This window comes from Phalacrocorax aristotelis, chromosome 5, assembly GCF_949628215.1.
Source record: "Phalacrocorax aristotelis chromosome 5, bGulAri2.1, whole genome shotgun sequence".
Lineage (NCBI taxonomy): Eukaryota > Metazoa > Chordata > Aves > Suliformes > Phalacrocoracidae > Phalacrocorax > Phalacrocorax aristotelis.
The window spans coordinates 55,756,193-55,783,705 of NC_134280.1; the positions used below are offsets into that span (position 1 = coordinate 55,756,193).

The following is a 27,513-nucleotide window of genomic DNA, read 5'->3' on the forward strand; positions in this document are numbered from 1 at the left end:
TTTGTCAATTCATACGTGTTTAACACTGCATTGCAGATATTTTTCCTCCCCTCCAAAAGTATTCATAAGAATAAGGCTGGGTGAGAATATTTGAAAGAGGATTGTTTGTTACTTGCTTGCCTCTGCCGAGCTGTGTGTCTAGAGGATGGAAATATGGGCTTCTGCCTACTGCAGAGAAACGGAAATAAATGATATTGCAAGCTCTTTCAAAAGAAATTACATATCCTGGAGTAGGAAATCTCACAGACCAGTATAACATTTTGTTGCATAGCTTGGGCTTTGTTTCAAAAGATGGACGTTATATAGGCATTTGCTTTGGTATCTAATTGGTAATTTTAATGAATGTATCTAATTTGGATGGGAAGTTCTGTGGTTGACCCGAATGACTCGTGTCAGAGGCAGGGGGCAGGGAGCAGGGGGAAGACAGTTTGAAGCAAAGGGTGCAGAATACCTAGTGTAGAAATAAAATCAAGATTACTACCTACTCCTGCAACTAGCATTCACTTTTAAGAATGCTTTTTTTGCAGAAACAGGAATTAAATAGTGATATGAATATAAAAGTAATACCTTTAAAATAATTTTGAAAGACCAACATGAGATTAATTGTGCAACTAAATGGCCATCGCACTATAACTACTTAGACACTCATACTTCTTATAGGCAGTGTTAATATGAAATATTTTACAGTAGTTAGTGTTCATACTTACTCTGTGAAATAGGTAAATATTAAGCCAAGAGTTTCATAGACTGTGAAGGAAGGAAGTTATTCCATGTTGCAGAGCAACTATCACACTGGAAATAAAAACCAGAAGCTTTGGTTCCAGATCTGTTAATACAACTTAGAAGTGGAAAAATTGTCCTGTGAACCAACAGCAAAGAGCTTCCTAGAATTGGTTAGCTACATGCTACCTACTTTTTTGATGCTGACATTGGAGTAAAGGTAGCTGATATTGCTTTTCTTTATGGTACTTGCTGCAATTGCTTCAAGTGTTTAAAGTTGGGAAAGGTAGTGGAGATAGAAATGTCTGAGAGACAGACTGACCTGTAAAATACGTCAGGACAACAATTCTTCTTCTGGACCTTATTTTCTTTGCTTATGTTGTCACTTCTTCTGGCCTCACTCCCACATCCTTCCGTGTTCTATACCCTCCACCAATAAAAATGTAACGTACAAAGTAAAAGCTTTCATCAGTCTATCTGAAAGCACTCTGCAATTGTTCTTTTTTTCACAAAACCACAGTTAGATACCGTCCATTTTGCAGGCTGGTGAACTGAAGCCAAGACAAATGGGTTTGCCTGAACAACTGTATCCGTGATAAAAGCGTTATCAAACTCTTTCTGTAAGCCTCAGGCTGCAGATTCATCTAAGAAAAAAGTGCGGGTTCAGTTGCCTCATTACCAGGGGACTGGAAGGCCTGTCTTGCAACACATCCTTTTCATTCATCCTTCTCTGTCACGTCTGAGCCTCTCCCCAAAACTTGTTGTGCAAAGGGACATGTGGAGCCCCTGCAAATCTTCCTGAAGAGTCATCGTTCCCCAACCTATCCAACAAATCACACAGTCTCTGTGTTGAGTAGAATTGCTGCACCTGCAGAGATGGAAACAAAAACAAATATTGCTTCCTATGTTATTTTCAATTAATACTATTTTCTGAGGTTTTAAGCTTTACTGACTGAAGTGACTGCACAAAACTTTTTTTAGGTACTTAAACACGGTCTTAAGGCTTTATCATCTGGTCATATGGTAAAACTCCTTTCACAGTAATGACTGCAGACATAGGGTCCCTCACAGGACTCAAAGTTTGGGCAAGAATTGATATCTTGCATCAAAATATTCTGACTTTTTAACTGATAAGGGTTAGTAGTAGACTGCAATTAAGTTATTTAATCATTTAAGGGTTTTCAAAGCCAGTAAAAATAATCAGCATCAAATTTTTTTAAATCCTCATTTACAACAGCCCAAAACATTCACTCCCTGTGCTTAATGATCACAGAGGGACATAGAGTTTAAGCATGGGTTAAAAAAAAAAAAAAGCTTTCAATACAAGCTTTACCTCTATCATCACATCTGTCTGGCTTTTGCCATTAGGCAAGCAGTGTATTTATCTTTGAAGTCCTTTATTTGCAAAGGTGCTAGTCACGTTCTATTAGTACTCTAATCTCCATGTGTGCGCGTAGTTGAGAGCATAACACAACATTTGTTCCTTACTGATGAGCTAATGGTTTTTAATAAGTTGCAGGGTCTTCAGTGTTGTAAAAGTCTGTTTTGACCCTAAATTACTTGGGCTAGGTCACTGAAGTGCTAGGGGGTGAAATAACCTAGTGTGCTTATTTGCACTTGCTTAACCTATACACTTATTTAAGAAAGGGAAAAAAAGGAAAAGAAATACACGAGTGGGAAAACGTTGTTGGTGATTACACTCCCAAAGGTTAGTGAATTCTCAGAAGTGTGATATCTGAAAACAGTTTTTTAGATTACGAGTATTTCTAAAGTAATTTAGGGTTAAAAGGGACTTTTTGGAAACAATCTAATAGTTATGGAAGAGTCTGTGGGAAGCTGGATACCCAAGGTCTGCTCTTAACCACTTGCCACCATGTGGCCTGGTTTTCGGAGACTGAATATACTCCAGGGTTTGTTGCAAATCCCTTTTATTGAGGGGTCAGATGGAATCTTAACAAATTACATAATGATACACACTGTCATGGAAACAGGTAGTTTCAGCTTCTTGCTCTCATTCGTTTGTTCTTTGAATATGCCATAATAGCTTTTGAGACGGCACATAACCAATTCCAAACGTCTGGGGAATGTTTAGGTTATCCGTGAGATCAACCCTGTTAATTTTGGCACAAATGGAAAATGAGTAAAGCTTAATTTCCACTAAAATCAGATTAAAGAAGGATTCTTCAAATGCTTTCAGTGTAAGCCCCCTACAGCTGTCAGGTTATCTGTCCTTTTCCTTAGAAAACTCTGTGGTGACTGCAAAGCTCAGGAAATAGTGATGTGAGAAAAACTAAGCATGCAGAAGTGGTAGAATTGATAATAGGATTTTTAGCCTGACTGTTCCAAACTGTAGAATTTGTGATAGCAATAATTTCAGGAAAAAACAGAAACCCCAAACAAACAAATAAACAAAAAAAGCCCCAACCTGTCACAAATCCATATCTTCCCCCTTTAGTGAAACCTGTAAGAATTAACTGTGTGCATACTCAAAGATATCCAGGGAATTCCCCAAAAGCCTGGGAATATTTCTTGCATTCTCAGGGTTGAAAAAAGTCCACTTCCATCTATGTTTAGAACAAGCTATTAAAGTCTCTTTTGACCAAAGAGAGAGATCAGAGACAATCACTACTGCATATTCACTGTTGCTTTAGGAAAACCAGGAACTACATTTATAATACTTCACTGCACGGTAGGGCCATTTTATAATATTAGCATGTTCATCTTTATTCAAGTTTTAAATCTCCTAAAGTCTATTTGGTTTTAGAAAAATTCTGGCTTTCTGATGTAAACCTTGTGGATTTTCAAAGGTTTTCAATATCAGATTATTTAATTATTTAATGACCAGGTTAGAGTTGGACTTCGTTTTAATAATGTGGGACTAGGAAGGACAGGATGACTGTGCTAACAGAGTATGAACAAATAGCTGGAGGACCTACCTTTTCATTAGTTTGGTAGTTGAATGCACTGTCTCTTACAGGTCAAGGATTCAGCCGGGTACCTTTATGGGGTGCCAAAACGTTGCAGGTGGATTCATCCATTGATTTTAGTGCAATGAAGTAAAGATAATTTTGTTCTTTTTAGGCAGCACTTTCAGTGTAAGCAGATCAAAACATCCATCATTTTAAATACAAAACCAAGATCATGCTTAATGCTGCTGTGATGTGATTCCTGACTTGGGAGAGGAATTTCTGCTCATCCAAAAGACTCTGCAATACTCTAACGAAGTAATATCTGCAGGTGACGCATATGCAATTCAATGATTTTTTTTTCTTGAAAGGCTTGGGATTTAGTTAAAATGAGGTAGCTGAAGATTTTTCCATTAAGAAGTTTTAAGGAGTCATTAGGCCACTCTGTACTTTCACACACAAATGAACTTAAACACTTGCTGCACTGTGGCAAATTAGGTATGGTATCATAGGCAGAATTAGTCAATGACACAATATTGAAGTGCTGTTCCCTTATCTGTATCCTCTTCCATATCTGTCATCTACTCTTAAGTATATTTCTCAAGCAAAGGGCCATTACTATTTAAAACTTATTATTACATTTATCTTTGGAAAATAAGTAATTTTCTTAACATTAATACTGGGTTTGCAGATGCTTCAATAGTGCCTGAGTATTGCTCTTAATTAGGGTGAGTGCTGTATTTCTCCATGGCCTGATGTGTCACTGGTTCATTGCAGAAGGATGACTGTGGGACCCAAGGAGGTTTGCTGACAGGCAATTTCTCTGGCACCTTGGGAGATGAGAAGGGATGTTCCTTACGTGTTCTGCACAGCCGCACTTGGGTGCATAAGCCTGGTCCTGGCAGAGTTCCTGATACATTTGGTATAATTATTCTGATGGGTGAGTGAGGAGTATCCACAAAGACAGGGTTCATAATGAGGACAGAACTGTGCGGTATGGTGATTAGCTATCCTTCTCCTTGGAAGTTTCTCAGTCAGCAGTGCGTACATGAACACACATTGCTTTTGTCCTCCCCCCCCCCGCCAAGCTCTGCATCAAGTTGTTTGAGTGAGTTGTGACACGTTTAATGCTGTTGGCTTCTTTCTGCTGGGAGCTGATTACTGCAGTCCTATCCAAAAAGTTTTCCACCAAGCTCGGAGATCATTTTGTTTAAACAATATCCAGTTTTGTCCCGCAAGCATGGTGTCTTTTTAGTCATGAATGCAAACAGCAAAGGCAAGCAATAAATCCCTTTGAATAATGTGCCAGTACTCTACTCTTACATAACTGTCATTCCTAAGCAGAAGATGCTTATTTACCAATTAAAGCATCTTAGCAAGGATTTCAGTCATTTTAAATTAATTCCACTGCTTCCAGAACATCCATTAGATAAAATCTGTTGAATTTGAATCATTGACCCTTAACCTGAAAACCAGTTTTACAAACGTCCTCCAGGAAACACATTGTGCACTTAACTTCCCCTATGAAAACTACAAAAAATTGTATACCAAAACACAAGGATTAAGGGCCAGAGGCATGACACAATTACACTTGGACAGGGATATGGAAACCACTGAATATGTTTGATGGGATAATTTCTTCTCAGCAATATACACTGTGTGACTACAAATAAATGTATGACATAAGGAATTGTTCAATTTTTTTTATAGTAGAATATTTCTATTGACTTGCAGTGCTTAGAGAAGAACTGTGAAGTTGTGTTACTGATAAACATAGGGTTACTACAAGAAGCCTCAGGCAATTAGCTCATACCAGAAAGGAAATACCAGATTTTGTTGGTGAGGGCTTGGATCTTCCTTGGAGCTGCAGGATCTGTAGAACCTGTAGCCTTTCTCTTAGCAGCCTGCCAGAGAGATCACTGTGGAAGTCTCTTGCTCTAGGATTCCTACTGGTAATGCTGGTTTTGGTTTCTTTGTTTTATTTTAATTCTTCGATGCAGGATAAGAAGTGAGTAGTCAATATGAAGTTTTATCATCCTCTGTCTTTGGATGTCTGATTAAGCATGACTTGCTGTGATTGGGATTTTAAATACCAGAAGTCTTCCCATTTACCTCAATTACCTTTACCCAAGGAATGATTGCTATTTCCAGGTACGCATCCTGTTGCCCGCAGTTTCTCCCTCAGGTTTTTCTGGCATCATTCTTACACTAATAGCCCTTACCAAAGCATGCTGTAGACTAACAACTATCCCACGGTACTCCTGAGTATATTGCAGCACTGTCACAGTTTTCGTGTGCATTTTCTAGCTCTTCTGCTTCCACTCCATTTTGGGAATGTTCAGAAGCTTCATTTTATTTAAAGCCTTCAAATAACAGAAATTGCGCATATCACATAGAGCACATCCTGCCCAAAAACATTCCTTATAATTTCTTCTCTGATTATATAAACCATTTGTAAAAGAAAGTTATATGAAATAATAGATTAAAAGTTTCACAAAGTATTTACCAAACAAGTAGTGAAATGTGTTAAATTGCTTCTGTTCTTCAGTTCCCTGTTTAATAGCTCTTCTGGACATAATTTATTTGAAAAAAATAGGGGTAAGTATGAAAAATCTGTTATGAATTTCAAACGCATGCCTTATCATGCCATTTTATAGAGAATGTTGCCTAAACTGTGTGGAACATACCAAAGCTTCTGTGCCAAGATCTGTAGTGGTATTTTGGCTTCTAGTGCCTAAATTCCCATTTACTGAAACAGGACCTGCGTCCTAAGAAATTAACCCAAGAGAAGATTTTACTTGCACTTGAAACTATTGTCAGTCTTTTTTGATTGCGGAGCAGAATTTTCATCTTACTGTTGAGCCTTAAATATGTAACTCATATATATAGTCAGCTGAAATTATTGTATAGATTTTGAGAGCCATGTGCAGACCTTCCACATGCTGAAAACTCATGCAAGCTATTGCATAACAGTGAAACAATAAAAACATAACCATGGCCTATTTTTCTCTTTCATTCATTACTAACACTGATATGCCCTTTCTCCCTGAAAGAAATCCACAATGAAATATTAATAGCAACATAGTGTTGAATAAACATCTGCAGTTATAAGTAATAGCTATTTAAGCTTAAATAAACACACAGAACAAGAAGAGTATGAATAATAACGTTCAAAATTACCAAGAAAAGGCATTGTGAGACTAATCTAGGAAATTATACTGAATTTTCAGAAGGTATATTTTTGAGGAAGTAATACAATCTTTTGCTTTCTTTAGGAGTAAAAAAGAACATGTCTCCCTCTGCTGGTTTTCAGAGGGAAAAAAAAAGTTTACAGAGACTGAAAAAATCATAGCTGAAAATTTGATCCAAATTACCAGTTGTTCCAGAATTAGGACTGAAAACTTTTTCCTTTGAATACATAGTAGTCCCCTTGAGGACATTAGAACTACCTGTCTTGATTAGCTGAGGATTGCTAGATTTTTGTAGTAGTTGCTCTGTTTAAGCTAATAATGTCTCAGTATATTTTAACATGATTTCTTTATATGTACATCTTTAAGAAAATATAATGTAAGATAAATTTAAAGTGCTTAGCCTTTAATTCACACATCACCAAATCCTGTAGCTATCCTGAAGAGCAGCCTAATACTGGAGTTGCAAATGTAGATCTGTAATTTTTTCCTTTCCTGCATAGTCTGAGTTAGTGTACTCTGTAATTCAAATTAAGCCTTTTTCTTTCAAATATCAGTTTCTAAACTGCTCCATAAATTAAGTCACAAGCCATAAGGCTTTTGAAGGCCACACACACGAGTATAGCTACAGCACTGAGCATAGCTTGCCAGTTATGACACCTGCAAGGGCATTCTTTGAATTGTGCTGGGGCTGCGGTGTCGAGGCTGGCTGCTTGGGGATGGGTGCTCATACCTGGGCAAAGTGCAGCATTGCCCGCCCTGCCGAGCTGTGAGCCGCTACAGTGCCGTTCCCCCCGGCCGCTCCACAAAGCAGTGAGACACCCACACGTGGTCTGTGCCAAGGAGAGTGTATCAGCAGCACAGGAACTTTGTGTTGCAATCCCCACCCTGATGAACAAATGTTTGGGAATTTCCATGGAACGGACGTGCTGCACAAAGTAGGTACCATGTTCTGGTACACGTCATGGTACCTGCAAAGAGGTTTTTGTCCTTGGTACAATGTGCTCCATCTTCCTATTCTCAGAGGAAACACATTTGTCCTTTGATAATCCCTGTGCTTCTACTAACAATTTCTCAGTCACAAAAACGGATACTCTAACAATGCACATCAAGTATTTTCCTTCCGATCAGTTAAAGGCAAGTAGCAATTCCAGTACTTAATTTAAGGCATTCATCTGTTAAATTTGGAGTGCTTACATAAATGCTTTTTAGGCTGAGAAGAAAATTAAGGCGATTTTGGCTTTAAAGTGATTTTTTTTGGGGGGGTGGGGGTTGTTTTTGTTTTACCTCCCATGTGTTATCATCACCAAAACACATTTGTTTTGCTTTGTTACATGTAGCCGTCCTTTTGATCTGGATATACATCAAGCTTCCTTGGATCCTAAATATTGTTTTAAAATGTATCTGGCAGCTGAAGTTTGTAATATTTCCAATACCAGCGTCAGTATAGTTAGTTGCACAAGTTGATTTCATTTTTGCATACGTTGTGTTGGAATTGTTCTGTGAAGTTTGAGGATCAGGGTGGTGAGCACAGCAAGCACTTCCTCCAAACACTTGACCAAATTATTATTTCATGTTTATTCCGTCTGTAGATACAATTTAAATTTTAATAAAAATGTTACTTAATGAAATTGTATGGATTTGTACTGCTTGTCTATCTGCAACAGTTTTGGGTTGTTTTTTTTTTTGTTACAAGACAGAGCTTTACCAAGTGTTTCCTGAAAACTCTCAGTGCAACTGTGGCATTTGGTCAATGTATCACAGACAAGCCAGGTAGTGAGACTGCTGAGACACACACCTTATGCACTGTATTTACATGGACATATTAATAACTTCCTGTATAAGAAATACTTTAAAAGTGATGTAATGTTTTCATGCGGGAATGTGTAACTTGTAATTATCCATTAGTAAGCAAGTCTGGAGGCTATGTCATTGTTCCCTGCGTTGACTCAACTGTCTAGGGGATAGTGTCATTTTACTTAGAAGCTGGGCTTCCAACGCCAAGCAGTTCTCTCTCTTGAAGCAGAACTCTTTTGGCTACCAAGCTATGGAGAATGCTACATGGCATCTGATGTACAAATGCCATTTCTAAAAATGGCTGGTACTGCTTCTAGAGTGCACCTGAATTGGAATATACTTAAAGTGAATGTAGATGAGAAACTATGAAAACAGAGGCAAAAGTACTGGTGTTGGAGTTGATCTTCGGTGTAAGGGGTGAAAGCCAAGGAAGGAATAGCATATTCAGTTTGTAATTTAGTGTGATAAAAGCAAATCAGTACCTGTTTAACATGAAGTGGAATTTGGGGTTTATGCAATCCTTTGTAACCTAGAATATTTTGTAAAAAGGTGCTGTTAAAGAGGATGGGCTTAAGTTATTGAAGTACATGCAAAATAGCAGGAACATTTCCTGACAAGAAGAAAATTATTTCAAAGGAAAGTCACAGGAGGTTCTTACAGTTGTCATGGATCTGGTAAACAGGCTTGATAGTCTCAAATTTGGCACTGGTCCATGGAATGAACCAAATCATCTTTCCTATCTCAACTTTTATGATTCGTATTTGACTGGGCCATACTGTCATATATTATGTAATGTGATGGAGGTTAGTCAGTCACATAGTCATGAGTTTGTTAGAATTGCTGGATAGGGTAGCCAAAGCAGGTCAGTGCTCCTTTGGTTAGTGATGGATGAGACATAGAAAAACGGTTGTCCCAGGACTAAACCCAGCGAGTCGTAGGTGTAATCTGGAGCAGTTTCATGTGACCCGTGTGTGAGGGAGAAAGCAGCACAAACACCGTGGGAACTATTTTGCATCGAGGGGTGCTGGTCCATTAGGATCCCATAAGAAAGGCACTCTGACTCTGTGAAGTGTCACTTAAACGGCTGTGTATTAGAGCCAGCACTATAAAGAGAGGATAGCATAGATCATCCTACAACCCTATAGGTGCTGGGAACCCTCAGTTGTGCAGCATCAAATGGGCACAGCACACTCTGCAGACGTTATTATAGGATTTTCTTACAAGAAAACAATTCTACCCATCATTTCTACTGCCAAACAGAAAGGATGTTCGCATGAGAACCTCTTGCTGCACTTTTAGATAAAGACAAGGACACGCAGGTGGTGTAGCTGCCGGTACCAAGTGGGAGTTGCCTGCAGACTCCTGTTGCAATGGGCCAGAAAGTTCATCCGGCAGCCAAGGGATATGGATGGCACAACACAGGTCTGAAGGCCAGGCTGTAAGGGCAGCACAGCACAGCTCAGACCTCCCTCTAATTGTTACGTGGGTCACTAACTCCACCACATACAATGATCTCCTGGCCAGGGTTACTACAGGAGCCCAACAGAAGAGGTGGCCAGGAGACATGACTGCCAGGACAAAAAAAAAATCTAAAATGCAATCTGAAACAAAGGTATATTTGGACAGGCTGCTGTCAGAAAGAAACCTGGACGCTGAGAACAAAGTAGATGTCTTCTACTGATGCTCTGTTCTGCACTCCAGAATTGGGATGGAGTTGACTTATGGATTGTAAACACTGCGTGTTAGAAAGGATCGATTTCTCCTCTTACTAACTGACAACCTGAAAAATTCTTGTTGGCTTAGATCATAAGGGTAGTAAGAACTCTGGTAATTTTTTTTAATCTGTGTAATTAAAGCATCATGCCTATGATGCTTCTACAGGAACACACTTCATGTCAGCCTTCCAAGTCTCCCATTTTGCTCTTGTTGAAGTCACCTGTGAGGGCTTTCATTGGCCTTAATGGTGCCAGGTCAAGATCTATCCGATAGAAAATGCTTAGATGCTAAAGTGGTGGGGTTTATGAATAATCACACAGAAAATGTCACTGACAGCAATGTATTTATGACTTATTTTTATTAATTCATTTATTCTTGTAGCTTCTAAACTGACACTTTTTCATGTGCCTTCTATGCTTCATTAAGCGCTTTGCATTTTTTGGAACTTCAGTGTGCTAAAAGGGCCAAAAAGAACTCCAATAGGCATAAACTGAGTTCTTTGATGAAGTAGTATCCCCTGAATGGACAGAATTAAAATTATTCTCTCCGGAATTCTTTTGCATCTACGTTAAAAATCAGTTACTTCTAAATGCCCGTTACAACTTTTGATCTTACGAAAGGCCCACTGTCTAAATGTTGTATAAAATCCCACATGCAATACTTTTGAGCATACTCAAAGCGTTATATTCTTTTGAAGCCATTGTGAAGGTCAAACCAAAATACTGTTTTTTGGAAATGTGCTGGTATGCCAGGAAGGCTGGAGTTGACAACAGGGGTCTGCGAAGCAGCTTCTCAAGTTAAATTAAGCAAAATTCCGTTTAGTGGAACACGTTGTTCCAAACCGCCAGAGTCGTCGACTGGCAGTGACGGAGGTATTTCTACCAGTGAAGCCCGCGTGCTGCTTTCACAAGCGTCACTTCTCGGCCTCCCCCCCGCACCCTTCCCCCGCGGAAGTTCACTGTGCCTGCGGCCGGCTCCGGCCTCCCCGGCGGGCGTCCCAGCTGCCCTGGGCAAGCTCCCAGCCGTGCCCGGCGCTCTGGGCAGGATCGGCCGATAACGGGAGGAAATGACGGAGGGTCACCTCAGCGCCACCCAGGCCCCGTCGCCGAGGGGGCCCGCTCGCCGGAGCGGCGGCGGCCACAGCCGGGACCCCGCCGGCCGCTAACGGCCCGTTTCCCCGCGGGGGGAGGGGACGGACCCCCACCACCGGCCTGACCCCGCAGCTGTCGGCGGGGAGGGGGTGCGGGGCCCAGGTGAGCCGGCGGCGGCCACCGCGGGCCTGGGTGCGAGCGGGGCGGCCCCCGCCCCGCCCCGCCCATCTCCTGAGGGCGGCGCCCCGCCCTCTGCCCCGCGCCAACGCCGCGGGCCGGGGCCGGAAGTGAGCGCACGGCGGCGGCTGAGCGGCGGCGGGAGGGGGCTGCCTCAAGCCTGGCGCCCGCGTTCCCGGCGGCGGCGGCGGGAGGGAAGAAGGGAAATGGCCGTCGCTGAGGGGCGGCGGCGCCGCGAGGTAGGCGCGGGGAGGCGAGCCTGCTGCTGGGTGCTGGGGCTCTGGTCCCTGCCCCCAGTCCCCTCCTTCCCTCCCACCCCGCCGGTGTCTTCTTGCCTCCCCCCCTTCACTCTCTCCTCCCTTAGGGGTCGCCGCGACCCTCGGCCTCTGAGCGCTGCCGCCTTCGCGCGGCTGCCGGCACGGGGGCGGCGGCCGGTGTCCCCCCGCGCTGCCGGGGCGATACCTATGAACGCCGGAGCCTGGGGCGCGGCGGGGGTGGGTGGGCAGCGGGGCCGGGGTCGGCGGTGCCGCACGGGTCGTCCCCGCCGCTTCGCGTCTGCCCGGGCTCCTGCGAGCCGGGAGGCGGCGGCGAAGGCGCTGCTATGGGCTAACTGCCTGATCCGCAGCGCTGAAGCCGCGCTGCTCCCGACGCCAAACCGTCGTTCCGAGGTGTCTTGAGGAGCCGCTTGCGCTCCGTCGCATCCCGGGTCTCGGAGGGGCCTCGGAGGTACCTGAGGGTGAAGGACTTGGGGCTGGCGGGTCGCTGTCACCTGGCGCTGAGCGGGGGACGCCTGGGAAGGCTGCGGGAGGCTGGAGTGCTCGCCCTGGGTGGGGGGACCTTGGCTGTGGCTGCAGAGACCCACCAGGTTTACATTCCCTTTTGGTTCATCTTCGTGGCTTTTTGAGTGGGTTAACTGACCCCGGGTTGGTTCGTTCCAGAGAAGCTGGCTGTTTACAAAGCGGGTCCTTAAAGCAGCTCTGCTGTTTACTCCGGGAGCTTTTCACATATTAGTAGTAACCCACGGAAGTATGTAACTGGCTTACTGTTCACAACTTGGTCAAGTTTATTATTCTGCATCAATGCAATTAAAAAAAAAAGTATACATGCATCTTTATTTGTACAAGTAACCTTGTGGTTGGGGAATGAGAATATGGCAGTAAGATGCACTCAAAAACTCCCAAGAACTTGGAAGAAAAGAAAGATTCTGATATTCTTCCTCATTGTATCGCTTACTGCAAATATGATCCTAGAATATAGTGCGGTTAAGCTGATTTGGGGTAGAGAAGAGATGCAGAGGTTTTAAACAACAACCTTACATGCTTAACCCAAGTCCCTTTCTGAAGGGAACTGAAAAATCAAGAAGAAATGTGCCATTTGTAAATGATGTTGGTCAATACCTACTTAGAAGATAAACGGTGTTCAAGAGCACTAGTGAAGGATGATTTATGAAGAATCCAAAGGGGAAGCAGAAATGAGGTAGGGGGAATAAAATCAGCTGGTAGATGAAAGACCAAAGTATTTTTTAACTTGGTTTTCTTAGCTTTGAAGGCAGCTGTGTCCTAGGAAAAACTTTTTTTATGTGTCTGGGGGGAGGAGAAATTGCTTAAGTTGGGCTCATTTACCACATTGAGGGGAGAGTGGGGAAGGAATGTCATGCCCTCTAAGTTAAATTTTCTTTTTTAATTGAAAGTAAGTTGAAGAACAACTACAGTGAGAGAAAGTTCTATAAATGATAAAGGCAGTGGGAAAAGCACAGGGAGAAGTGAAGTAACAAATATCAAAGTTAAATAGCCTTTTGTTGCAGGGCAAACACCCCCCACCCCCCACCCCCCCCCAATAAACTATTTGAAGTCCTACCTCCTTAAATGTTGTGCTGTATTTGAACAGTGTCTTACATAAAGATGCTTGTTTATAAAAAATACATAGGAGGTCTCAAGAAAGATCTAAAATTCTGATTGATTTAATAAAATAGATTTGTTCTACTTAGTTACAATGTAATAGTAATCCTGACTTAGAAACTTGAGGTTCTTCTCTCCTTTTGGAGAATTATTGTCATCATTAAGAACTCAAAGGTTCATCAGCACAGGTAATTAGTGTATATAAAGATAGATTGATGATTTATTTTTATCTTTTTTGAGTAGCTCTCTATGTAGCAAGAAGGACAAGCGAATGCCTTAAATGGGAAATGGTGCATTTCAAAATGTCAAGTAAAAAAAACCGTTCTGAATTTATGTTCTGCTGTTTCTTACTTCTCAAACTAAGTTAACTTATGACACTGCAGATATTTCTTACCCAGTGCTACTATTATATCTGCTGTTTAGCTGAAGAGACTTGTATTAAAACATTGCTTAACAAATAAAAATGCGGAGGTGATGTTTTGTGGTTTTTTTTTGTTGTTGTTGTGTTACACATTGACGTGGGACCAAAACCAAACCAGTATGGGGCTATCTAGAAAAAGGAATGCTAGATTTGAATATGATTAGAGCAGGATTACATGTTGTTCATCTTTAAACTCTTGAACAATCCTAAGGCTATCTCATGGAAGCTTTAAAAATTGCAGTAAATTAACACTGATAGGTAGGGCAGTATGATGCTAACATGGCTAGAATTCATAAAGCATAGAGTATAGTCTGTGTTTTAAGGTCAGCCTTAATGACATTCAGATAATCTAACATTTTTTATTTTAGAAGTATTGGCTTTTAGTGTCTGCAGTTAGTGCAGAAATTACTGTGGTGTTTATTTATTTTAGGAATAGTACAACAAATTTAAAAATGAGAGAGTATATAGAGTATAGCAAACAAATGTAAATTGTTTGCTTTGTGGAAGTGTAGCTGTAAACATATTCCTCTATTTTAAGTAGAAGATGTGCATGTGTAATAATTTATGAGAACCAGAGTTCAGTTTTTATCAGCAGTGGTCAATAACATCAGTCATCTAATACAGCATTCACCCAACCCCTTTGTACACAAGATTGCTGTGATGTCAGTTTTTTGCAGAAGAATGCAGAAGTTGTTTCCATACTGGACAACTAAACGGAGGAGGAAATGTTTCAAAGCATGCCAGTAATGATAATCCTCACTTAATTTATTAAAGACTTAGAATAAAATTTTTTCCTCAAAGCTCACGATAAAAAAAGTTATGAGGAATATTACTTTGATCTATACCTTAGTAGAAATGCAACCTGAAATTATTTTCTTAGGGTAAGTTTAGTTTGTTCCAAGTGGTGGTCTCTTCAGAGTGCTTTCACTGAAGAAATTGAAGTAGAGAAGGTATGCCTGCATATTTCATCTAACTTGTAATTTTCAGGTGTGTGGCATTATAGTTGTAAACAAAACATCACTTACTGCAAGTTTCTTATTATGGTGGTTTTTTTTCTGTATGTAGTGTATGAGAGGCTGGTTACTGCATGATGACCTAGATGAAATAATTTGGTCCATATAGAGCTTGTGGGTTTCAATGTTGTAGTTGATGTTAGTAGGTACAGGAGATACATGGAGAATAGGTCGTCGGTAACTGATATGGTCTTCTATTTAGACTGTAGTCAGAGCAGAAAAGCAGAGGGTGGTGGCAGTGCTGAGTTATAAGGTGAGTGCTGAGAGTTTGAGTTCAGTGTGCAGCTGGACAAATTCCTGGAGGAAAAAAATCCATCAGGGGTCTTAGTATTATAGAAGTTACTTCAGGATTCAGGAAGTCCTTGAGTGACAAATTAATGGAGACTAGAAGAGTATTTTGAGGAAGTGTCATTACATGCTTGCCTCGGCTTAGCTTTTTTCCATATACAATTCTGAAGCGACCCTTAGAGATGAATTAAGGATGAGATGAACCTTTGGTCTGAGTATAGCCATACTGTTCAGTTTGCTACCAGTGTTTAAAAAAAAAGTAGTAATTGAATCAATATATCTAATAAGCATTTAGTATTTTCTAATGTATAAAGCAGAAAGGTACCTGTAAGGAGTGCATTTGATCTGTCAATTAATAATCAATTCCGCTTAATACTTTATTAAATACTAGGTTTGTGACTAAGATGCGTCTTCTAGTTATAACTAAAACTGTGCAAGTTTCCTGCCTGAGGGGAAACTCATCTGCTCAAGCAAGTGGTAGAAATAATTTGGTTACTGCAGCAGAATTGCACTTGGTTAGACTGCTAGGTTGATATTAATACAGTGATACAGAGTTAAATCTGGGGCAGAGCTCTGGTGACATGGCTTTCTCTCCCTACACTACTAATGGTTTTGCTTATGTTTTGTTGAAGGTGTATACTGTGCAGTGCTGCATGTGGAATAGAATAGGATCTTTGTGGGGAGGGTTGTTTTCATCTCCCTGTGTTAATAGCCACTGCACATTGCATCATGAGCTTCCTGCATTTACTGCATTTTGAACACTTTGACATTAGGAAGGTATTTTCAGGGCTTACTTCAGGCATATAACTTAAGAAAATTTGGGTTTTTACCATGGTCCACTGTCTGTGCTGTAGAATGTTATAAAATTATATGGAGGGTGTTTGGGCATCTCTATTTGGGTAATTAAAACAGATAGCACAAATTTTCTTTACTCTTTTCTCTGTCCTGCCCACCCTATAGATGCATTCTAGATTTTTGATTGAATTGGATGTGTAGTGTAAAATGTCTGCCTTCTGCTTAGTAGCAGTGGTGTTGGGATTAGTGGAAGTACTAGTATAGATAGGTGCTCCAGGTAACTTGTCACGCTCTACTGTGATCAGGCCTGCACTGTATGAACAACTAAAACTTTGTCTGCTGTATTGCTGCCTGGGTAAAGCTCTGATCACCCTTGTCACCTTCTCATAGCTGACCCTGCTTTGAGCAGGTGATGGAACTAGAGACCCCCTGAGGCCCCTTTCAGTCTTAATTGTTCTATGAAAGTGGTATTCCAGAGTAAAATTATTTTGCAAATCAAGGATTACTGCACAAGTTATTCAACTGGAGAACCAAAATATTTGGGGCAATGGCATTACTTAAAAAATAAAAAAAACCAAACGCTAAACCAGTAGCTAATGTTGATTCTATGTGGAAGATTTTTGTATTGCATAAGTGTGTTCAAGTACTGTCTGAAAAAATGGATTGGTGGAAAAGAGTGTGAATCATAAGGGTGACATGGAAAAAGCACAACTTTAGAGGTGGCTGAAAAGCAAGAGAGCCAGTAAAAAGTTCTTAAACAGAAGGAGTGGATATGAAAGCATTATTCTGTAAGGAGAAACATTGCAACAGAACTAAAATACTTAGCCTTTGTCAAACAATGCTGGTAATAGGCTTGGCTGTAAGGCATGGGAAAAAAAAAAATCTTGTCCTAGTGCATCAAAATGAAACAGCCTGGGATGCTATCAGTTTCATTATTGCTTTCTCTGGTATCTGCATCTAGAAAACCCTGGGCAGGAACAGAATTGCAGGTATGCTGTTAGAGAGCTGAGAACAATATAGGGAGAAATGTGGAGATGCAAAAGCTGGTGAGTAGTTCTACAGCTGATGAAACCAATGTCAAGTTTGCTGTTGATTTGTGTCTTCAGCTGATTGCCTTTAAGGACTTCTTGCCATGATTCAAGCATTTTTAAAGATTATCCTAGTAAGAAATCCATGGTGTCCAATAATATGAGCTCATGCTACTGTTTTCTAGTAGCTATGACACCCAGTGTTCTTCGCGGTGTTGGGTTGCTTGTTTTTATGAAACTTATATGGAATTTAATTATCTTTAAGACCCCCGTCTCTTCTACAGGCTTAAATGAAATGGCAGTTTGGTTCAAAATTTGAGGGGAGGAGTGTAGCAGCACAAATAAACTGAAGAAGCTTGCAAACATGCTGTACCAAATCTGTATGTATCCACATCACCTGGTGGAGTGGCTTGCTGTGGCTAATGGTGCAAACCACTGGATCGAGAAGGGGAAGAGTGCTTTGTGGTAACGAAAAACATATGATCTGTAGTTAGCTATAGCTGCCTACAGTAAGATTTGGCTGGAACATCATGACAGGTGCTTCTACCCTTTGTCTCTCTTGGAACATTGATCAAAAAAATCGAGATTCTTCAGTTACAAAGTATGCCATATCTAGTAAGAATCTTCTGCACAGTGTCATGGAAGAAATTTGGTTTAAGTAGAAGTGTGTGTAAGTGTTTTTATAATCACTGAAACAGCCGATGCTGGATTTCTCAAGGGATATGTTGCCAATAGTGAAAGACCTTGAGTGTTCCTGGAGGCTTCGTGTTCTAGTACTGGAAACTCTCTCGAGGTCAGAGGTTTTGTGATAAAATTGTACTTTATATATGTAAATGAGTCTTCAAAATCAGAGTTAGGAGATGCAGTTGCTGGTCTTGGTACAGCTGCTTAGGTATTTATGAGCTGAATGAGTTGAGCAACAGAAATGAGTGCTGGTTCAGAGTTTGTGCCCAATTAAAAATTGAACCCCTATCCAGTATTTAGCTAGTGAAATTGTCTTTGAAGATTCTGTAGGTATGACCTGAAAAAAAATGGAATCAGTCTTTCAGTTAACTGTGTTAATCTTATCTCTAAGGGGGCACTTCCTAATTTTGCCAAGATGACTGGATTAAAGAAGTTACTAAGTTTCTAGTGGAAAGATAGAACTATATGCTGGAAATGCTAGCCTTTCAGGACTACTTCTGTACACATTATTGAAAAACCTCTAATTTAAACCTAACAGTATTTTTAAAAATATTGGATTTACTTCAAGAAGTCATGTCATAAGTGCCTGTTCAGTTGTTCCTCAATTTGTAGCAATTTGAATGCATCTGGCAGAGGGGTTTTGAACATCACAGTTCTAGTATTTTTTTCTTGCTAAGGAGTTTTCCTGCTGTGGCAAATGTCTTGCTAGGAATTCCTTTCCAGATGATTACTACTTTCCATAGTATATTACTGCTGTCTTATTTTGCTAAGCTTTCCCTGTTTTCCCATAAAACTGCTACTGTCTCTGGTATGCAGGCAGTATTTGTCGATTCTTAAGTCAGCTATCATTCAATGTTAGGCACATATCTCAATTTTTATTTTTTTAATTAATGGCAAAATAACCACAGAGTTATTGTGAAATTGCACTTGTTTTGAGGAAGCTCTGGCTGCTGTGTGTCAAGGCAATACTTTATAAGGAATGCAGGAAATGGTCTGACTTGTTATCTTTGCTTCTGTATTTAGTGCTTGGACTCCAGGGAATTTATGTGCACTGATGTGTGATAACTATAAAGTATTTCTTAAGAATGAATTACCAAATAGTATGTTCTGTGCTTGTTTAGCACTAGAACACATGATAAATAGAATGTTAAAAGCCTTGGGTTTTTTGAAAAGAAAATAGCCATGCCTCTGGCTTTAAGTAGAGGAGAATGTTAACATGTACGTGAGCAGATGGTGCGATTACCTCTGCTTAAGGTAACAGGATTTATGTCTAATAAAGTCATCCCTTGCTCATTAAGATAGGAAACTAATTTAGATTTTGGGAGTCTTTGTCCTGGTGAAGGTGCAACATCCTGTATTGATTTTCCTGACATTTCTCACCAGAAACCTGTAAATTCCTCATTAGAAAAAATTTCTTTGTGGCTCAATTTTATGTATTTGCTGGAATAGTGCATATGTAAATATATTTGTTTTTTTATGTAAGCCTCTGTAAGTGAAGATCTGGTTTGAAATTAATTTCCATTCCATGTAGAGGCTTTGGTCTGAGGGAGGTGGCCAGACATATTGCTGTTTCTTGGTTTTTGATATTAATAAAGTTTTGTCGCTACATATTTTTTTTAAAAAGAGCATTTTTACTCCTTTGAAATAATGAACAATGAGCAATATTCAAATAAAATTAGATAGCAATACTCAGGTACTTGACTGAGCAAATTAATTTTAGATTCTAAACACATTTATTAGAAATTGCCACCAATGAAGCATTGCTGTTAGGGAAGCACTGCTAGACTGGAGACAGAGAAAGATCTGCAGGCTCATGTCTGACCACATCTGGTTGAATACTTAAGGAAAATATTGCTTAAAGTTAACTAAGTCTCACTGTAAGAGATGGATAACCTTTTGTCAAGGCTGTAGATAAATCGGGTGGTTGAGATTTTTAGACCTGCTTCTAAATGAAGCAGGCAGTGTTGGTAAGTTACTGCTAGAGTAGCGTAAATATGGTGACTTTGTATAAAATATAAATGTGTCAATTTAGTTTCAAATTTAGGGGACAAATAAGTGGTGTAGGAGACTTTTATCACTTTCAAATTTCTGTTGCTTCTTCAGTTGCTTCTACTTTTCCTTCATTTAAAAAAGCAAGCATTTGACCCACTCGAAGTGTTTGGAAAGAGAATTGTGCTCTTGAAGGTGAACAGATTGACAGTTGAAAACTGATTATTACTGTTACTTAAAATAAATTGTGATGAGAACAATCTTTAAGGATTACTTCTAGACCTTCTGATGACTTCTACTTGTTGCAATTCTTGTAAACTCCTATGGTATAGTCAGTAATGGTTCACCTATCTGTTTTTTCTGTTTCTGGGATTTGAACTGAAAGTCTTCTGAGTATCTGAGAGCAGTTCCTTGCTGATAGACGGTCCAAATGGAATTTGCCCTTCTCTTTGCAAACATTGGAGAAGTTTAAGTTCTGCTCTCTGCCTTTGAACTTAGATGGCTACAAAGTCAGAAGTTCAAAGTGACACTAAACTTATGTGAAAATGTTAACTGATGGTGGTATAGTTAGCATTTAAAAGAAGGTCTGTCCCTATTTTAATCATGCTTATGCCTAGGGATCTTTTCTTATGATGTGTGATCATGTGAATTTACTGCTTAAAACTGGCATGCAGGATGAAGTTTTGCTAAAATTATTGCAATTTTATCAGACTTTTTGAAGCAGTTTCTAACTTCCAACTGTTTGAAAACTGCAGTCTGCATATAGAATTTGACAGAAACTTGTACAATGATTTGGTTTTAGAAGTTTCCCAAGGACAGGACTTAAATACAGTGATCAAATTAAGTGTATATATGTTGATGAGACTGTCTTGCAAAAATAAAAACAAAATTCACATTTTGAGATAACCACTAATAATATTCTTCTGTCTTGAATGCTAAAAGTTACTGGATTTGCCAGTGCAAGTGTGCAATCATACACTGACAAAAAAGCATCACTGTAATGTGAAATTGTAAAGTAAACAAGCAATTACTGAGTGTTTGGGATTCTCTAGATGTTATGAATGAATGTGCTGCAGTAGCTGTGCACCATGTTTCTGAGTCCTAAGGAATATATGCTCATCTGCAGTCCTGACTTTGTGGAACAGACTTCTTTTGAGTAGGAGACTACTTGGTGAGTATGGAGATCAAAGCTGCCAATTTCAGCAGAAAAATAAGGCCTCCTACTTTTTTGAGGAGCCAGAGTTGTTGTTATATGGTCCTCAAAGTAACTAAAAATAATCTTGATGTTTTTCCTTTAAGAAAAATCACTTGCTGATGTAATTATCAAGCAGCACCAAAATGCATTGATTATCTTCAAAGCCATAGCCCAAATGGTTCTGAATAGCCTCAGCAAGTATGGTCCTATTTTAGTTTTTTTAATAAAATTCAGGAAAAAAAATCCTGCCACTATTTAGAATCCTTAATAGCAAGACTGTGAAAACTGCACTTACGCCATGCTACTGCTTCTTGGAAAAGCCAAGTAGGAATTATTGTGAGGACTTCATAAGTCAGGGTGTTCTTGCATCTCAAAATTTGACATAGAAATTTTAACTGGCCATAAGTATAAGGGAATAAGGCCTGCTTGGATATTGAGGCAGTCTGAGCAATTGGTGTAAAGTATATTACACTTCTCGGTAGGATGGTTTCTGTGGCTAGTAGGCTTAGACCGTCTACAAAATATTCAGTACATATTTAGGAGAAGGCTTAGAATGACACTCCTGCTAACAGGATGATTGTAAGTAACTGAATGGCACTGAAGACTACAGCTGTGCTGTAAATGGGACCAGGGTCCTGCATTGTCTATAAAGGAATCAAGCAAAAAGTATGGGGTGGGTTTGTTTGTTTGGCTTTTTAATCAATTCACTGATAGTGTTCAATGCGCAGCTGTGCGAATAGGCGGTAGATAGGATACGACTCCTTTCTACTGGCAATAGCTGTGGCTTTAATGAATGTCAAACTTTGCAGCTTAATATATTGTATGGAAGAGGATCTGGTGTCTGCTTTTTTCTGTAGACTTCAACTGTACGGGATACAGTTTTCCTGTGGAATGGATACAGTAACCTCCAAAGCTCCTCCTTAAGACTTAATTCCCCAGGACTTTAGTTGTGTGGTTTTCAGGGTTTTATAGCTTTGTTACTCTGTCACTGTTTCAGTCTTTCTGAAGATACCCTCTTTCAGTTAAATCTTGTCTTGGTACCTATAACATCAGTTCTGGTTTAATCTTGCTTTGTGAGGTGTTCACTGGAATTTGTTTTCAGACTTAGTTGAAGTCTATAGAACCTCTTACAAAGATGTCTGTCCTTCATAATATAAGTGACTGAACTGAAGAAGATAAAACAGAAGCTTGGCCAGAGTCTTAAAGAATTTAAAGAATCTCTTAGAAATCTGTTAGGAATCTTGCTGTCTGTGTGGTGAGTCCACAGAAGTACAGTCAGTTTGTTTAAAGCACACATCTCTGGTTTGATTCAGTGGAAAAAAAAAAATCTAGTGGGTGTGAATATTCAAGGAAACATAAAGACAGACTTTTGAGTTACCTACATTATTTGCTGCAGAGAGCTCATTTTAACTTGTAGATGGTTGCATGACTTAGACCCATGGTGATTTACATCTAAAGGGCTCATCTAGTTCAGTGAAACTGTGTTTTAATGAGGATTGCTGTTTATGTAACTCTCCTACCAGAAACTCATTATTCATGATTTTTATCTTGCTACTTGATATGCATACTAGCTGTTGCTGGAAGACATCTTATCTCCATGACTCAACTCTAACCTGTCTGTGTGTAAAAGCTGCAGAATAAAGTAGAAATCATACTGAAAATATAATTCTTGTGGTAATCTCTTGGCTTTTTATTAAAATAATCTTACATAGATATCGTGGTGAATGTGGGAACTTGTATAATAGTACTGAGCACAAGAGTGGAATTGCAGAAATGCAAGACGTCATTTTCTCGGTGGTGGCCTTAAGCAGAAGTGACCTTTCAGAGTTTCTTCCCTTACGTAGCAGTGAATGACACTTCCTTTAAGGGGCTGTTAAAGGGATTACTTAATGAGCAGCTGCACTTAAAAAGCTTATTTTGCTTGCCCAAGGAATAGGATTTCATAAGCATTACTTCTTGTTAAGAGGGTAAGGTACGATGATATTTTCCAAAGGAAGGGAGGTCCTTCAGTGTCATTATGACCATCATAATCATGGTACATCAGGTTAATAGGTCTGCCTTTTTTAATCTATTGAAGTAAACTGGAAATCCTCTTGATAATGTGCTTTAGCAATGCTAGATATTTGTATAGTCTTTAGAATAATTTCTACTTCTAAAATTGAACTTGGCTAAATGTGCAGAATTGCTCAAATCTGAAAAGAGTTAAGTACCTGAATGTAGCTTTTCTGTGTCTTAGGTTTAGTGGTGCAAAAAGAAACCAAGTACTTACTCTACTTACTGGTAAGTACTAGTGAGAAAAATAAATGGGTCTTGCATAATTCAAAGGCTGTGAATTTAATTGTGTGGCTTCTCTTTTTAAGTTTGACTAAAAAAAAAAAAACCAAACCAAAAACAAAACCCACATTTGGTCTCTTAAATTTTCTGTCCTGGGTTTCTGAAGGACATGCAATCTTGTCAGTTGGGGATGTATGGCTTAGTAGTTCTCTATGTATGATTTCTTTTATGGATTTCTAATACTTCGTTTCCTTCTCAGATCTGCTAAATCTATTCCAAAGCCAAGGGTGGACGACCAGTACAAGGAAAGTGTTGCTTCTTTAAATGGACATCTGCTCTTGCGGTATGGCTCAGATATCCAGTAGCAATGGATTTAAACAGTGCTCCTCACCTTCTTTGGCAGCCGCCAGGTCAAAAGACGTGGACAAAGAAGAGGCGTTGCAGATGGAAGCTGAGGCGTTAGCTAAGATGCAGAAAGAAAGAGGTGTAGCTGGTAATAAACAAACTTTTCATTCTTTAAGCAGCACCAGACAAAAAGCACAGACTCATAACAAACAGGACCATGATCTCATGGTGTTTCCAGAGTCTGATGCCAAGAGCATGGAAGATAAACTAAGTACCATTGACATAGAGAAGCTTACTCATGCTGAACTAGAGAAACTGCTGCTGGATGACAGTTTTGAATCTAGTAAAGTACCCATGTTACCAGTGAGTCCTATTTTGAGCCCATGTGTGTCTTCGCAATTTTATCTTGGGCCTACGGGTCAGAGAAGACAGTGGACGCCTGGGATACCAGCACCTGTGACATGCACTTTACCTCCTATTTACCCCTCAGCTTCTTACACAAAACAGACTGGTGTATTTCAAAATGGATTCCATCCAAATATGTCCTCCTATTACTCTAGAGAGCCTATTTATCTTGGTCTTCCAAGACAGTCACAATACATTTCGTACCCATTGGCAGCTACCACACCTTTCCATCCACAAGGAAGCCTACCTGTATATCCTCCAGTACTCACACCAGAAATGGCAAAAGTATTTGACAAAATTGCAAGCACCTCAGAATTTCTGAAAAATGGGAAGTCAAGCACGGACTTAGAAATGACTGCCATCAAGTCTGCAGTTTCTAACCTACCCTCCTCAGAAAGCTGCAGGGATGTTAGTAAATTTGATTGGTTAGATTTGGATCCCCTAAGTAAACCAAAAGTGGATAGTGTGGAGACTTTAAATAAGACAGAGAGTGATGGAGAGAGGGTTTCAAGTATGACTGCTGAAGATCCATGGGATGCTGTGCTGTTAAAAGAAAAGCTGTTAGTAACTTGTCATCTGGAAAGAAAAGTTAATGGGAAATCTTCTGGAGCAACAGTTACAAGGAGCCAGTCCTTAAACATGCGAACAACTCAACTTGCAAAGTTACAGGGCCAAACATCACAGGTATGTACATTAGCATTTTTAAATTGTAGTGTAATAGTAAAAATTAATCACAATACTTAAAGAAGCTTTAAGGTCTGGATTTGTTAAATATTATTTAGCTTGTGCAGTGTCCAAATAATGTGATGTTACTGGCATATGTATATATTAGTGATTGAAAAATTGAAGATTACTACTGAACTGAATCCCAGAGTATCTCTGGCCTTGTGTAATCTTTCCACATTTACTGAGGAAATTGCTGTTTTTCAACACATTACAAAAAGAAAGGAAATAATCTTTTGAACAATTAAGTACTTAAATTGTATTGATAAATATTTAAATTAATGAACAATTCATGTTATACTACAGAAAAAAAGATGGTGAGTTAGACATTGAAAGCTTTGTTTGAGCAGCCTTTATCTCAGATTTTGAAAAATCTTTTTTTGCCTTATTTGAACCCATCTGCTGCTTTTTTTTTTTAAAAAGGTAGAATAGAAAGGTGGCGTAGTCAATACCCTTTTCTGCTCTCCCAGTATCACTTGCGCTCTTTCACAGGACCCCTGTAATACCCTTTTGTAGGTAGAAACCTTTTCTTCTGTGCAGGAATGCTAGAGAGATTGTAAGTAAACCTTTTGGTTATACTGTCCTGGAAGGTGGGGTGCCTGTTGGGTCAGAAACCCTGTACTTCTGTCCTGGAAGAAGGAAAACCATTTTTGTGTGATGTTACTTTTAACAGGCGGGGCAAAAGGGTGATGTCCACTCTAGGATCAGGATCACTTTCATCAAAATTTCAAGACAAAAATGTCAGCAGAGGCTCTAGTTATGACACTCATCTTTTTGGACGTTGAGCACATGCAGTTTGTATTGAAACTAAACTGTAGAGCAGACGAGCAGTCGTGTAGCAATCTCATCTGATTAATTATGCCCCCAGAAGTGCATCCTGCCTATTTCCAAGTCAAGTAAATGACTGTAGATTATTTAACTTTTCCTATCTTTTAAAACTCTTTCCATGATAATTCAATCATAAAACAATGCATTATGTTTTAAAACATTAGCCACCTCACTATGAATTGAAGGCGAATACTTCTGTATTTTTGCTTTTTGGTAGAGAGTTTACAAACACTGAAGAAGTCTTCAGTGGAAAAGTCAACACCCCGGCAAGGGTGATAACGGCAGGAAAAATAGTAGTTTTAGAAACTGTTTGTGGGGAGAGTAAAAGATTTGTTTGCCTTGGAGACTTTTTGGATTGCAGCTGTTTTGAATATTATGTATTGTCTTTCTAGGTGTTTTTAATAGGCTAGGGACATGCCACAAAAAGCAACTGTATCAGTCAAGGATATTTCCAAATTAATTCTTCTCACACACAACCCCTCACCAAATTTGGGGCAGTTTCTTTACTCAGAAAAATGAATACTCACTAGACTTTGTCTTAAAGGTCTGTCTAGATTTCCATTGAAGTGAAATTTTTGGCCCCTTTTTTGAGGGATTTCCTGTTTTTTCTGGGCTCGTTGTCAGTATTCTGGCAAAAGTTTAATAGAAGGCCAGTGGAGAAGGACCAAAAAAAACCTTTTACCTCTGTTTTTAAGGGATAGCTTTTTTAACATTGCATGTGTGAAGATCTTGGGTCTAACTGCATTTTATTTTTTTCTACACACTGTTGAGCTGTGAGATGTGAGCTCAGTTATTTCCTAGTATTTGGAGAGACATGTAAATTTGGCCTCTACAGCAGTTTGCTGCTTCAGTTTGTCATGTTATCTAGTGATGTGTTTGTCAGTTTTCTAGTGATGTTTGGTTGGTTGTAATGTAACTATTGACTGGAATAGCTAGACTATATTGGATCAACGCTTCTGAGGTGCTGTCTGTAGAAAGTAATATTTGACTGTTAAAAATTTAAAAGGGTCTTTCTGGTTCATCAGGTCTAATCCCATGCTGTTTGCTGACCACATGTTAACTGATTCATAAAATGCTCAAGCTCTGCCTTCATATATTGTCTTTTCCTCCTGCTACTTTTGATGTAAAGGCTGTTCCAGACCCTCACTGTCCTCATCAGTCATCTGGTTGTCAGCAGACGTGCATTCATAGCTCTTAGCAAATGTTCTTACTAGGATGGAACAGCAGGTATTTAAGATAAAGAACCTCTTTGATGTTTACCTCAACATGTTATAAGAGACAGTGGCTTTCTGTCAGCTTTCATTGCAAGCATTGTGTGACAGCTTTTCTTTCCTGTCACTTTTTTAAAATGGCTTATGAGAATTTTAGTTCTCCATATGAGAGCACAGCTTACCATGTGACTTGTACAGTGCCATGAATAAACCCTCATTACAGGTAGGGGCGTCCTGCTTGATACATTTTTATTGCATTTGCTTTGTTCATAATGGCACCACAACAGCACATGTTGATCCTATAGTCAATTAATACATCTGGTTTTCTTAAGCCACCATATTCTTCAAACAAATTCTTAGTTTATAGCAGGCTCTTGCACTAAATGCCCAACTGAAAGTTCGAGATCTGCTTTCCCCTTAGTGTTCCTCCAGTCTGCGGCTGACTAGTTCTGGCATAATACTCCAGTTCTAGCCTATATTATAAAGTTAGCTGATGATACAAGATTGTAAGTTATCAGAAGGGGTGTTTCTGCTGCTTGTGCTGAGTTATTAAAGATGATAATAAATAGATCTAAAGATGAGCTTCTCAAACAGATATAATTTTAACATAACCTGTGGCTTTTGCTTCATCTTTTGCTCATCCTGTGCTGCTCTTCAATTTCTAGTTTAAATAATTTTCCACATGCTACAGTAGGAAGCTGAGTTATTTAGCCTCTATTTTTGGCAGTTCTCTTGTACATTTACCTCCAGGTATATATTTCCGTCTGAAGTCTTGTATCCTAACTAGTCTGGATGAGTTTTTCCACTGAACAACTCAGTCT

The 27,513-nt window shown here is 39.6% G+C and overlaps 1 protein-coding gene across 4 annotated transcripts in view; it reads left to right on the top strand.

Annotated features, from left to right (window-relative positions):
* The window catches only part of PIK3C2A (phosphatidylinositol-4-phosphate 3-kinase catalytic subunit type 2 alpha), a 78,759-nt gene that overhangs the window by 9,275 nt on the left and 41,971 nt on the right, over positions 1-27,513 (top strand). Inside the window, exons 1-2 of one of the 4 annotated variants that reach the window (XM_075094675.1) lie at positions 11,562-11,580; positions 23,440-24,614. In XM_075094675.1, the coding sequence (XP_074950776.1) occupies positions 23,505-24,614 (1,110 nt within the window). In that variant the 5' untranslated portion in view covers positions 11,562-11,580; positions 23,440-23,504. Of the gene's footprint in view, positions 1-11,561; positions 11,581-11,688; positions 11,835-23,167; positions 23,187-23,439; positions 24,615-27,513 lie in introns of those variants that run through there. The other 3 variants (XM_075094672.1, XM_075094674.1, XM_075094673.1) reach the window with 3 other exon arrangements.